The sequence below is a fragment of the Heptranchias perlo genome, chromosome 13, assembly GCF_035084215.1.
Source record: "Heptranchias perlo isolate sHepPer1 chromosome 13, sHepPer1.hap1, whole genome shotgun sequence".
Lineage (NCBI taxonomy): Eukaryota > Metazoa > Chordata > Chondrichthyes > Hexanchiformes > Hexanchidae > Heptranchias > Heptranchias perlo.
This window is the reverse complement of record NC_090337.1, coordinates 46,952,927-46,967,762: the sequence shown is the minus strand read 5'-3', so window position 1 is coordinate 46,967,762 and position 14,836 is coordinate 46,952,927. Positions and strand designations below refer to the sequence as shown.

General features: G+C 39.4%; 1 protein-coding gene across 1 annotated transcript in view; it reads right to left on the bottom strand.

Moving 5' to 3' along the window:
• LOC137331556 (ephrin type-A receptor 4-like) overlaps positions 1–14,836 on the bottom strand; it is a 93,932-nt gene that overhangs the window by 37,510 nt on the left and 41,586 nt on the right. The window contains exon 5 of the mRNA XM_067995422.1: positions 8,208–8,543. Within this exon, the coding sequence (XP_067851523.1) occupies positions 8,208–8,543 (336 nt within the window). The remainder of the gene's footprint in view (positions 1–8,207; positions 8,544–14,836) is intronic.

The following is a 14,836-nucleotide window of genomic DNA, read 5'->3' as shown; positions in this document are numbered from 1 at the left end:
AATGACAGATTTATTCGAATACAGAGATAATCATTGATTTCTCATCGCATTAAACCTTTCACAGGATCTAGGAAACATGTCTTTACTGTTGTTCAGTCTCAGGAAACGAGCAAAGCAGCTATTCTGCATAGCCGCGATATCTACATCAGGTATAGTTACTCAGCCAATGTAGGATAGTAATCGTAAAATCGGGAATGTTTCCCTGAGGAATACTAATTCAAGGCCAGATCTGTTTTGGAACACAGCCAATGAAATCACTGAAGCAAAAAACCGGCCTAAAATCCTCTTTTGGCAGTTAGTTAACACTGTTTCCCCGAGAAATGCCCAACACAAGAACAGTGACTGGAAAATAAACCACCTAGCCATGTCTAGTTCTTAAAAATACCAAGATTACACTCAGTGCACTAAGTCCATTTTTATCCTTCCTGTTCTTGCCCAAAGTAGGTTGTTTATTGCCTGAATAAAGTGAAAGGCTTAGAAATGTAAGTTTTTGCGAAAAAAGGACTTTAATTGAACTATTGTAAAAACAAATGAATTTTACCAAATATTATGTTCAGAGTAAATATAATCTTATCAGCAATAAATGATCATACAGTATAAATATGTGACGTGTTAAATTTGTAACTCATTTCCCTTAAAAAGGAAGTGCTCTCACTTGTTATGCTGTAAGGAAACCTCTGCTGTAATATAACTGTACACAAGCAAGTGGTTGTCGTCTTTTGTCCCAGGGTATGTTACATTTTTGGAGGAAAGGAAAAAAAGAATTTAGTCTTGGGAATGTATAACCTCCTCTTTAATGATGGCCTATGTACTTTGTGGAATGTGGTTACACTTCGCCTGAAACTATCTAGCCATCTGTTCTGTTTGTAGTCAAATGACACAAAGCCTTGTATGAGCAATAAAATTTCCATTACGCACCAGGAAAACAAAGCTATTTGGGATGACCACACGGTAAGATAAACTTGACTGCGAGCTAATTGTCTGGCTCCAGCCTGGTATGATGTGTTCACATAAGGAGGGGCTGGGGAACTCAAAAGATCATTAATTACATCAAGCACGATAGTCAAGAGGATTTTGCTCAAAAGATATTTTGATTCTCCAATCCAATGTTTGCTGCCATAAAATGAAAAGGAATTGGGAAGGCATTTTGTTCAAAATATTTCCTGGTTTAAAGTTCACTGTGATTTCCCAGCAGAATTCTTACTGATGCAGCAACAGCACCTTGCATGTGTAAAGTGCCTTTACTGTAGAAAAACATTCAAAAGTGCTTCACAGAGATGTAAGAAAAAAAATTGTATGACTAGCAAAAGGAGCTTTTAGGAGGGGTGACTGAAAATTTGGTCAAAAAGGTAGGTTTTAAAGAGAGTCCTAAAGGAGGACATGGGGATGGAGAAGTAGAGGGGTTTAGGGAAAGAATTCCAGAGCATGGGGCCCAGGCCGCTGAAGGCACGGCCACCAATGGGGGGAGGGGATAATGAAAATCTTCTGGTGACTGCAGTTAGCTTTAACTATTGACAATGTTCTCGGCCATTCAGCAGCAGTCAGTGGTAGCTGAGTTCATCAATCATGTTTTAGCATTTACTATCAATGTATTTTGTTTTATAATCTACCCCAATGCCTGAGAGAGTAAATGTTGCACATTGTGTGATACAATACAGAATAGGATGGTTTCAGGTCTGGGCTGAATTATGTGAACTTTGCTGGATCACTGGTAAGAGTGACTAGTTGGCTGCGGTATTTCTCTGCTTGAAGGGGAGGGAAGAGATTTCAGCCAGGATTTCTGCTTGTGATACCTATCCAGCGACGCCTGCTAGAAAGAGTGCTTGTGTGGGCAGTGAATAAGGACAGGATTATAATCTACCCCAATGTCTCAGCGAGTAAATGTTGCACATTGTGTGATACAATACAGAATAGGATGGTTTCAGGTCTGGGCTGAATTATGTGAACTTTGGGGGTGAAATTGGACCTCGCCCATGTCCAATTTCACCCCCAATGAATCTCTGTTTAAGAATCTCTCTTCAATCTCAAGATCTTCCTGTTTGTGTCATTGCCTTATTTTATTACAAAGGTCCATCGCTACTTTTAACAATGTCCAACGACCAACTCTGCTGTGCCAAGAACATTTATGGAGCCAAATATAATCAACAACACAAAAAAACCCTGGCAATTCTGGAAATGCGAAACAAAAACACACACTGGGTTAGTCAGCATTTGGAGAGAGAAGAGACAAGTGAACTTTTTGAGTGTGACCGATGAATGGTACCACAGTGAACGTTAATTTGCCTGTTCTCTGCACTGATGCTGACCTGCTGTGTGTTTCTAACATTTTCTATTTTTGTTTGTAATCAGCAACAGGTTTTCTTTCCTGATCTTTACGATAGGTGGATCCAAATATTTGCATTTTAACAGATATGTAATCTGCATACTTAGCACCTTACATCAACTTCCTGTGTCTTCCTTACCTAGCCGGCCATCTTGAAAGCTGATGAGTCGATTATGTTAAACACTTTGAGCTGCTTCAGTATTGGGTGCAAATGAATCATCTATGACGTGTTACAACCCCTGGACTGTTACTCATTGTAATAGAAACTGCTGTGTTCACATTATAGGTTGTTTCTATCGCAATCAGATCCACTTTAACTTGCAGATGTTTTAAAGCTGCAAACTGCAGGCATGTAGTTGATGCCAACCCTGTTCCTCCCAATGCATATGGGTCGTAGAATCATACAGCACAGAAGGAGGCCATTCAGCCCATCGTGCCTGTGCTGGCTCTTTGAAAGAGCTATCCAATTAGTCCTACTTCCCTGCTCTCTCCCCATACCCTTACAAATTTTTCCTTTCCAAGTATATATCCAATTCCCATTGAAACTGCCTCCACCACTCTGGGACGTGGGACTCAAACACAGACACAAACTGCACAAACACCAGCTCTCCCTTAGAGCTCTCCCACCCCTGTCCCCCACTGCTGCTGAAACAATGTTAATATAAATTTATCTGTGATTGCGTATATTGAACAAGCCTACTTACACCATTGACTGTGATTTTCCCATGGACTTCTATAATGGTTGCAGAAGTTCCATGCAGACCAACAGGAGCAGAACAATTTGAGTAGCCTGAATGGTGTTGGTGCCAATGCTTTGGTGACCATTAACATGGTGCCTCTGGCAATCTGCTTTGCATTTATGCTGCTGTTGGAGGGGCAGGCCTCTGGCAACATGAGAACTGCCCAATTACATGGCTCGTTTGCTACCAACAAGCCAGCAATGTAAACGTGCAGTAAAACGCTGGGCACCATGCAGCTGTAGCAGTTTAAATTGTTATGGATTCATCAAAGATAGAGCTAATGGTGCCGTTCAATTTTAATCCTTAATAACATGCATTTAAATGCAGCTAAATCGTGCTAAACAAGTTATCTCCATCCTGCAACCTTTTTAAGATTTAGTTATTAATTATTATTGATACTTTTAATTAGAATAAAAATGTATGGATTGTAAAGTATACCTAAACACTATAAATTTAACTTGCTGCCATTTCATAGTTTGCTATAAAAGTAATTTTATATATCATCTATACAACATGTTATAGAAAAAAAACAAAGATACATGTGCCGCCCCTTTTAAGGGCACAACTAATAAAAAGAAACATAAAATGTACTTTCAATAGAACAAAAAAAATTATAAACCTAAATCATAATATTATTGCTAGTGTCTATAAGACACTCTATTCCTTGTGGTGCTGACCGGTCGCACTAACAATAGGACACTTTTCAATCAGTTGCATCCCTGGGCGGGCTCGAACCACCAACCTTTCGGTTAACAGCCAAATGCGCCACAAAAACAGACACTACCCGCGACCTTGGTGTTGGATTGAAAACTTGACAGAAAAATCTGTTATCCCCTCAAGAAAATGTGATTTACTCTGTAAACCATTTCCAATACTGTTATAAATTTACTATAGTTTCCCGTCAGCTATCTGAAAGGCAGAATTTCAAGAATTTAATATTGTAAATCAGGATGTTTATTCTGTCGTCTGAAATAAATTTTACTTTATTAACTTCTTTAAAATCTACCACAAAGTTACATTTACCCATTTTATTACAATTACTGCAAATGTGTCTCAGCAAAATCAATTTTGCACAAAAGTCCCAATAATAGAATATTGTTTACAATAATATTTCTGGATTTATAATAATCCAAACAATTGTTGTAGTAATGAGGGGAGTTGTGGAAAAAAGAGATCTAACATTGAGTCGCTTTAAGACAGTTTTACTGGAGGAGAGTGACATTAATAACATTTTTTCGCTGTCAACAGCACTTGCAAGTACAAAGGATGCCAGTTAGTTCAGTAATTCCAAACAGCATTCTGAGTCTTACTTTTTTGAGAGACTTGTGACCTGCTGTCAGATTAGGCAATTCCTGCGCTATCCTACTAAATACATGAATCTAATTCCATGCGTCTATGTCACGATGCCTTAAAGCTGATTGTTTTCAATTTTACTTCATTCTGAGCTAATTCTATCATCTGAGACAACAATGATAAAAGTGCAATTTTCATCAGTAGGTACAATCATTTCAATTCCTAAGTAAGTGCTGAATTGTGCGCATAAAGTTAAACAGGTCTCACGTATGCGGTTACACAGGCCTTTTGTCCTAGGAACCAAACTCCAAATGGCCGACAGGAAAGTGGAAGCTGCACATGAAGGTTTACTCCCATGGGATCCAATCAATAATGTGAAAGTGCCTTTAATTCATACAAAAGCAGTGGATGGGTCTGAGGCGAATCCAAACACATTATTAACATGTTAACTGCTGTGTACGATGTGACAATCAGCACAATATGGGAATTCTGCACAAGAATCTGTCAAGAGCCAGTAACACTGCACACTCCATTTACTGTGAAAACGGATGTCAACGGTGTTTCTGCTGGCTGGGAGAACTCACTTGCTTAGGCCAGAGATCCTGTTCAGAACCAGTGGATAAAGAAAAAGACTATCACCATCCCCTCCCGCAACTCCATGCAACTCCCCCTCAAGCAGATTGGTGGTGAACTGACAAAATTAAGTTGAAGAAAGCATAATTCACATGCATGAACCTTTTTGCATTTATAGTATGATATAGTTAGTTGTTTACCATGATGCAGAGCTCGTGGATCTGAGTTATACTTCCAGCTCTGTATTGCTGAATTTTTTTTGAGTGTTAGCAAATGCTCACGGGACAGCTGGCTCTTTGCAAACATTAAAATGAGGTCTAAAAGGTTTCTAGGTGGTCCGTGCTTCTTCCAATTACAGCTGTGCTATGCCTTTTGTGAAGCCCGAACAGTGTGAAACTATTTCCTCGAGAACACCTAGTTTTGATTGGCATAACTTCCACTGATTTTTCATGTATGTGAAACTTAAACAGCTTCACATCTGGACAGAATAGCTGGCCTACAATAAAGATCACACCAAAAGCATGTAATGAAAGGGTTTGGGAGCTGCACTTCACTGGTGCCACAAGGGATGGTATAACTCACTGAGGTGCTGAACAATCACTCCAGTCCAAGGTAAGCAATAGCTTACTTATTTAAAACCAGCTACTGATAACTATTGAAATTATTATATTAGGCTTGGTTGGTAGGGATAGCAGGTGATGGGCAGCACAAGCTCATATATACATATGAATTATTTGCCTATTCAAATATACTTTGCTTTCACACTGTTTAGAAAACAGAGGAAAAACATATCTACAGGAAACAGTACATTAAGATATCTATCACTAAAATTTGTTCAAATTTTTGTTCAAAATTAGACCATGAAAATTGAAGTCGTACTAGATCCTGTCCAATGCCTCAATTGTATTGTGCAGTTACCTTTAGAAACACTTGAATTGTTATAACACTGTATCATGTCCTCAGAACGTCTGAAAGCACTTAACACAGTGAATTATTTTACTGCAGTACTATACCAAATATAACCATTTCTTCAACTGCCATTTGTTTAGTTTGGATTTTGGGAGATCAGAATCTGTGAGCCATTTCCTGGGATTTACAATACAAAAACTTGGTCCATGATTTTGTCACCAGTATAAAGGAACTGGCTTACGGCTTCTTGTCTCCCAGAATCCAACCTAAAAAAAAGTACCAGTATCAAAACAGCACAAGAGGCACATTATATCTCTTCCTATTTTTATTTGAAAATACATTATTGACTTGGCTTGGAGGTTAGCTGTGGAAAGCTGTGACTCAGTTTGAGGTCAGCCTGACCTAGAAAATCTTGGACTCCAGCATCTCTCAAACTCCACCGGAAGACTGTTGAAATAACTTCCTGTGGACACATTTTTATCAACGTGTTATAAAAGCTTAACAAAGTCATTCCCCATTGCTCTGCAGCAGCCTTGAAACACGACACAGGGGAACTCTCTAGTTCTTCTTGATAAGGGAAAATAAGCTAGAGCCCAAATTCATCAGTGACTTGATTCAGCATTGGGATTGTTGACGATATCTGGGTATACTTTAAATTTCAGTCACATTACTTCCTTTCATAGTTATAGTGTGCCATCATAAAATTGTAGGAAGTCAAAGCAGCCAAATTTATGAATTCCATTTTACCAAATGTCAACAGGAAGCAAACTCTGCAGAGAGCACAATACTTAAGTGGAAATGATTCAAATATTAAGTCTGCATCACAATATTTTTAGGCTAGTTGTCAAAGCATTTATACTTCTCAGCTATGATCAAAATCTTTCCCCTCCTCACATCTTACAGAAAGTACTTAACCAATCACTGTCAGATGATTTTTACTCACAACTCATCTGTGAGGCCAAACGATTAAAAAAAAGCCTTCAACTCGTTGCCAGAATGGCAGATGGACAGCTTTCTGCGGAGTTATGCTTGCTTCACTTTAGCAATGTCTAGCCATCTTAGAAAAGCACCTTTCAGTAAGATCCAATTGTCTGCTAACCAGTTTCTCGATCTCAAAAAAACTGTTTTGGTTCTTCAAAAAAATCAATCTGTTTCTGCACAGTTGTGTTTTAAAATAGATTGTGTTTTAAAGCAAGTTATTACTGTGTTTTAAACAATAATTATTGGCTGTATTCTGTAAATGGTAAACCACATCTAGTGACTGCAGCAGTCTAGGCAGTGTACAATCGATAAAAAATTGATGCTTGCATTACCAAGCTTGCATGAAAAGCCACAATCCCAGGACATGCTTGGAACTAGTATTTAAAATGATTACCTTGGCTTGAATTTTTTTTCTCTATGGAGGATGGAAGATAATTGGAGTGGTTCACAAATAAGCAGACTGATATCTTCATAGTGTTAGTCCTCATTCAAGTGAGGCATGGAGCCAATTCTACCAGTTTAATCTGTATTTGTGGTATTCATGCATGGTTTATTAAAGCAAAAGGAGAACTTCATGTCCATACACGCTACTTTAGAATGTGCTCATTTATTATTATCCACGAAGCTGTAACAGTGTCACTGGTGAGTGATTTAAAGCCTGAGCCACATTTTCAAGACTCTTAATATTGTGTATGTCATGATTCTTTACTGTATGTTTTGTTTGTATGCCAGGTTCGAAGATGATTTTGTTGAATTCCCAAATGAATCGCTTTTAGAATTTGCTCACATGGGGAGACTGTATGGCACAGTAGGTTTGACACTGCCCTTTGCCTCTGGAACCTGGGCTCAAATCCAACTCACACTGATGGATTAAATGTCTCGTCTGTCTACTGGCCAATGTAGAATGAGTTTGGGCAATGTCAATCAAGTTACTCACAGGTGTACAGTGCAAAACTGTTCCTAATTGGCAGTCTCACTCAAGATATACCACAGGATGGTTGGTGTGGGAAATGGAGAAAGATATCACACTGGCAAAGGAGGAGGTGCTCTTCCAAGGTTGGGGCTGAGGCATATTGATGGAACAGCACAGGAAAAGCCTTATTCTGCATCTGGCTGTGGCCAGATTCTGCATCTGGGAGTGCTTGATGCTGCCAGTGGGTAACTCAAATGGGAAGAGTCCCATTCCTCAGCACTAATATCCCTCACCTCGATGAACACAAAACTTAAAAACAAAGAATTTGGTTATGTTTTAAATGTCTCTAAAGTAACCTCTGACACAGTGCAGGTTTCTGGTGATAGCTTTTATAAGCCCTAAAAGCAATAATGTATAAAATGTCAAAGCATAAAGCACCAATTGCAGCACTTATTGTGTAATTTCACACTCTTACCTGCTTGATTGGTTGTCACAGTGACTAAGACAGATTGGTCGTGGCTAGGATTCTGGTTTGTGACTCCGTTTACTGCAAAAACTTCGAAGGTGTAATTGGTGTGAGCCTGAAGATCAGTGATAGACACCTTGGTATTTTTCAAGCCCGTCTGCTGGGGGACGAAATGAATCCCACTCCCACATGGCCGGCAACGGCTGAGATCATTGGTGCATTTCTTACAGATAACATTGTAGGTAACGTCGTGCCTGCCCCCGTTGCTGCGGGGAGGACTCCACTCCAGGATCACAGATGTCTCATTGATGTTGGAAATCAGGTTCAGTGGAGCAGAGGGTGGTCCTGGTTAGAGTGGAGAAATCCGGTGAAAATAACTTCATTATGTTTGAAAAATTCTTTTTAAGACATCTTAATGGCATTTGTTGAAAATAAATCACTGTCAAATATTTTAAAACAATGGACCGGATTTGGCTGTAAGCAGTGAACTAACAGTAGACACGCACTTGCTCATAAACATTCTATAAGCCACGTCAACTTCCTGTAAATTAGAGAGCAAAAAAGCACAGTGCCCTCTACAGGGCATCTGGGATCTGTGTGAACAGGGCAAGCAACTGTCCATCTTCTTAACCAATCAAATTGAAGCATGTTAATACACTGCGCAGAGACTGAACTAGGAAGTGTAAGTTAAAATAGTGAATTCAATGTTAAATGAGGTACAGAAAGTGAAAGGCAGGAAGCAAAGGGTAATGTCGAGGGGTGTTTATGTGACTGGAAGGCTGTTTCCAGTGGGGTTCCACAAGGCTCAGTACTAGGTCCCTTGCTTTTTGTGATATATATTAATGATTTGGATTTAAATGTAGGGGGCATGATTAAGAAGTTTGCAGATGATACAAAAATGGTCATGCAGTTGATAGTGAGGAGGAAGATATCAATGGACTGGTCAGGTGGGCAGAAAAGTGGCAAATAGAATTCAATCTGGAGAAGTGTGAGGTAATGCATTTGGGGAGGGCTAACAAGGCAAGGGAATACACAATAAATGGGAGGATACTGAGAGGTGTGGAGGAAGTGAGGGACCTTGGAGTGCATGCCCACAGATCCCTGAAGGTAGCAGGACAGGTAGATAAGGTGGTTAAGAAGGCATTTGGGGTACTTTCCTTTATTAGCCGAGGCATAGAATATTAGAGCAGGGAGGTTATGCTAGAACTGCATAAGACACTAGTTAGGCCACAGCTAGAGTACTGCGTACAGTTCTGGTCACCACATTACAGGAAAGATGTGATTGCACTAGAAAGGATGCAGAGGAGATTTAGGAGGATGTTACCTACACTGGAGAATTTTAGCTATGAGGAAAGATTAGATAGGCTGGGGTTGTTTTCTTTGGAAGAGAGGAGACTGACGGGTGATTTAATTGAGGTGTATAAAGTTATGAGGGGCCTAGATAGAGTGGGTAGGAAGGACCTAGTTCCCTTAGCAAAGTGGTCAATAACCAGGGGGCATAGACTTAAAGAAATTGGTAGAAGGATTAGAGGGGAGCTGATGAGAATTTTTTTCACCCAGAGGGTGGTGGGGGTCTGGAATTCACTGCCTGAAAGGATGGTAGAGGCAGAAACCCTCATTGCATTTAAAAAGTACTTGGATATGCACATGAAGTGCGGTAATCTGCAAGGCTACGGACCAAGAGCTGGAAAGCAGGATTAGGCTGGATAGCTCTTTATCGGCTGGCACGGACACGATGGGCCGAATGGCCTCCTTCTGTGCCGTAAATTTCTATGATTCTAAATTTCTGTGAAATACAGAGAGGTTAAGAAAGATTGAATTAAGAGACAGAGATAAAAGAGATAGAAAGGAAAAGTAAAAAAATAACAATTCATTTAAATTTAAAACAAAATTTCCAACAACAATTAGAATCTGAAGTAATGAAGACTCTACACTTTTAAAGTTAATTTTCAGTGCCAGAGAGGTTGTTTGGCAGTCATTGAGACTTACTACACTATTAAAAGGTACTTAAAAGGCGAGATTAGTCCGTATCTACGATATCAGTGCAGGAACCTCAAGCTGTCCCATTCATTTGAATGGGGAGCCAGCCGGCGAGATGCTGTTTTCGCTGAGCTTACGGAGGAAGCTCACGTCTGGTACGGCAACTTCCGGATTTCCGCGTTTAACTGCTCATGTGCGGTCGCCGGAAGTTACTGTCCGATTTGCACAGAAATAACAGTGAGCGCTGTTAACCTCACCACTATTTTTACAGCAAAATCCAGCCCATAAATATGAAGTTTTTTTTAGCATCTTGGTTGCCGTATTGCCTTCCAGTTCATTCACAGTAACCTGGTTATCTAGGATTTCCAATATTTTATGTAATGGCCATGGGCAAAAAGCAAAAAAAACAAAGCTGCCAAGAGCTGCTAATATAATCTGCTTCAGTGACACCAGCATAACTGGTGATATTCTGTGATGCAGCCTTACTGAACACTGGCAAAATTAACTATTTCTGTTTTGGATATCTTTGCAGCCTCCTATACAAAAGCGTAGCATAAATTACGACAAATCAATCTTTGTTCAGATACAACAATTGACTGCACTTGGTGAACTTTTCCCTTGCATTCTGAATTGTAAGCAATAAACCCTTTTAAGATGCTCAATGCACAACTGCAAGGATCACGCTTTCAAAAAAATAATCAGAGAAATAAACGTATAATTAAGAGGTTGGAAGAAAATATTTCTAGTTTATTAGAAGCTCATCTTGTGGATCGGACTCTTCAAACTGCATCACAACGGATCACTCTGTGTTCACGTGGGAAAATGTCCCGCGCTGAATAAGAGCTTTTTGGAAGCAAAAGTCAATAATTATTATGTGGGACAGGGCATGACAGTGTCTAAACAGGGAACCAGTGAGGCGTAAAACTGGGAAGCAGATGCTAGCAAGAGTCGAGGAGCATTGCACTAAAGAAGAGAGACATGGTTACATAACAAAGTGGAAGCATGAAGCTCACCAAAAGGAAAGACTGCATTATGCAGCGGCCTGCAGAGAAGTTAGCCATTTCCTTTCTAAACCAACTAGAGCTGTGTGTTTTGCATAGTTACAATCGTTTCATTATTAATTCAATTAAGTTTTTTAATATGCTGCAATTAAATTCTCTTTTTGGTGTTCTCACACAACAAAATGGTTTAATATTAAGTAAAATGATCATATTTTCCAAAATGTCTTTCACTCTGTTTGCTGAGCCCCTGGAAAAGCATAGTTTGCATTCCAAATAGCTTTGAAACTCCATTACCAAACCTCGCTAGTAGGCAGGAATACTTTGAAATGGGACAATGCAGTTAGTGTTGAACATTTATTTGGAAATGAAATGCAGTTAATGTAATATGTAACATAAGATTTAAAAACCTCAGTAGGAGAATGGTTTTCTTGGACTATTTTTGCTTATGGGGGGAATAGGGTTAATGCTCCACTGTACCATAATTACATTTTGTTCCAATCTACATTTACAAGCCTCACTATGAAAACATACCCTTTCAGAATGTGCCCATTTTAAAAAATCTCATTTTTTTCACTGGAGGAAATCAATACTGGTAATATGCAGTTTGTGTACTCAGATTTCTGGTCTCTGCATCTGATTCTGGGATTGTTAGCAACTGGGTTCAAAGAGCAAAGATCAGTGGCATCAGTGTGTCCTTATTGGGGGAAGAAACTAAAGGTAATTAAAATGGAATGATTTTAGAAAGAAATGGTTTGACAAGTAAGGAACTTGTGCTGGTACTTCCATAACTTGTTGAAGGGCAATAAAAAGCAGAACAAATCACTCATTGCTGGCCTGCACCTGCCAACTTGAGGCTTTACTTTCTTTTGTGTGCTATTTTTATCACACTGGTTAACGCATGTGCTTATTTTAAATGGATTAATATCTGTGTTAAAAAATGCAAATATGAATTTAACAAAAATGTATTAACCCATGCAGTAGAAGCAGCACACAGTTGAAATAAAGCCCTCTAATTTACTATGGGGAATAGTGTTACTGTTTGAAAAGATAACATCTACTAGGAATCAATCCAATTTTGATGTGGTATAATGGGCTTTAAAAATAATGCTTACTAGAGCTCCCTGATGGCCTCATTGGAAAAATAACTTGCATTTATATAGAGCCTTTCACAACCTCAGGATGTCCCACAGCCCTTTATAGCCAACAAAGTACTTTTGAAGTGTAGTCACTGTTGTAGGAAACGCGGCAATCAATTTAATCGGTAAATACTGAGTCACACATATGAATTGGGTTCAAAATTTAGTCCCTAGTTAGTAGTGAGCCATAGTTAGTGTTGAGTTAGCTACTTCCAGCTGATGTAATGGTAGGATGCTACAATTGGAGTCAGTGCTCTTGGCTTAGGGGGAAGAAACGGCCAGTTGTTGCGACTACCAATCCAGTAACCCGTGCTGGAAAGTGAATATGGACGTCTGGTGAGGACAGGGTCTGATAGGTCTATAAATGGCCTCATGACCAAATAGACTACCAACAGACAACTGCCCAGGCTCCAATATGAAGAATGGCCACTTGGTCAAGGTACTGGAGAGCTGTCTGCAGATGTGAAACAAAATCCAAATGAGTCATTGCCTATAGAAAAATAGTGGAAAGAGTTATGGGTGGGAGTAAGGGTGGGGAAGAAGGAAGAAAAAAATGTTACCCAAATCCCATTATTTCACGTTTGATCCATGCTTTATCTATGACAGCTGACTGGTGTGGAGGAGGAAGAGGTTCCAGTTCTGGAGAGGATTGAAGCCATATTATGCAAGGGAGATGAGAAAAATTTCAATTAAAAAAAAGTTTCCTGTTTGCCACGTCTCATTTCAAAACTGGTCTTGAAAGACCCAGTACTTGAGCTCGGTTTTGAAGTTGATTTTATGAATGGCTTCAGAACCTCCTTAGTTTCATCAATTTTGGCCAACATCCTACATACTCGACTGTGGGCTGATGTGGCCAGTACAATTAACTGATCAATCTTTGTCAACTCGTTAAAGCAGAAAGGCATGTTTCTGTGATAAACAGGAGAAATATGTTACTGTAATACTCTCAAAGGATAGCTGAATTTTTTGCTTCTTTCCTGATGGCTCCACATATCACCAGCACTAATAGATTTCTTTCAACAGATATGGAAAGTGTTTAGTTTGCTGGAGGCTGGTTTATTCAAACGATGGTGCTCAGATTACATTACCTGTTAGCAAAAGTTTCTTTGGCATTCTGCACCATTTATCATTCTATATGAGAGGCAGATTTAATGCTCAGTTCCAATTTCAGGCTGGAAAGGGGAAATAAATTTGTATCCAAATTTCTGTTGACAAACATTGTATGCATAAGGTCTTGCAGCCCACTTAGCAATAACAAAACTGGCTTTGAGCAGATCAAGTTTTCGACCATAAACGTTACAATTTTGAACAATCTTACCATGGAATTATTACACAAGGCGGAGGGATTTAGGGAGAAGGTCCAGAGGGTAGGGTGTAAGTGGCTGAGGGAAAGGTCACTGATGGTGGAAGGGAGAATAGGAAGTATTCCAGTGTCGGGAGAGCAGAGGGTACAGGCAAGATTGCAAACAATAAACTCCCCATAACAGACAACTTTCAGAAATGGTCTTGCCTTAACTCATGGTACATGAAAACAAAATTTAGTAGTTAATAAAATTAGGGAAAAAATAGTGTCAGAAAAACAGAGGTTAAAATCAATGAAATGGGTCTCTATGCTCTTGCTCGAAAGCCTGAGGCAATAGAAAGAATGCATAGTTTTAAAAAAAACATCAGCGCAGCCTTTGTTGTATGGAAAATATTTTGGAAGCAACTACTGTGATTGGGGCTAAAGGATTGGGCATACCATCTATCCAGCACTTCTAAAAGGACCCTGCGTTTTAACCCCAAATTGAGCTACCAACCCCATCTTCTCCATCACAAAGACCGCCTAATTCCATCTCTATAATATCGTCCACTTCGTCTCCTTTCTCTGCTGAAATCCTCATTCATGCCTTTGTCGCCTCCAGACTGTTCTATTACTTCAATGCTCTCCTGGCTGGCCATCCATCTTCCACCCTCCATAAACTTTAACTCATCCAAAACTCTGTTGCTTCTACCTTATTCTATATGAAGTCACACTTACCTATTACACCTGTCCTCGCTGACCTACATTGGGCTCAGTTGTGAGATCCCCCATAGTTGAATAGCTCATTCATTTATTTGCTATCTAGGCTCACACAGAAAGAATGGCAATGTGGACAAAGCACTAGAAAGTTTCCAGCATTATAACCTGTAACTCAGTAACAGTCAGTGCCTTTTCATTAAAAATTGGAGCAGGGGAATTTTTTTAAATTGTTCCTTTAAAAATATACAGGGGATCATTACTCTTTCAAATCCTCTCCTGATTACTGACATTAGCTTTATATGGCTCTTCGTATATACTCTGGGTCCAATTTTATGAATGTGTGCTACCCACTGCGTGTGTTGGAAAATCGTGGGTGCACTGTGGGTTCTTAAAATCGGATCTTCTGTGTTATGGTTACCACAATACTATTCCAAAATTTAAAAATCGAGAAATTATATTTAATAAACTTAAATGTTGAGAAAGTTGTATTTGCTGATGTCAGGTTAAGGAACATGTGCA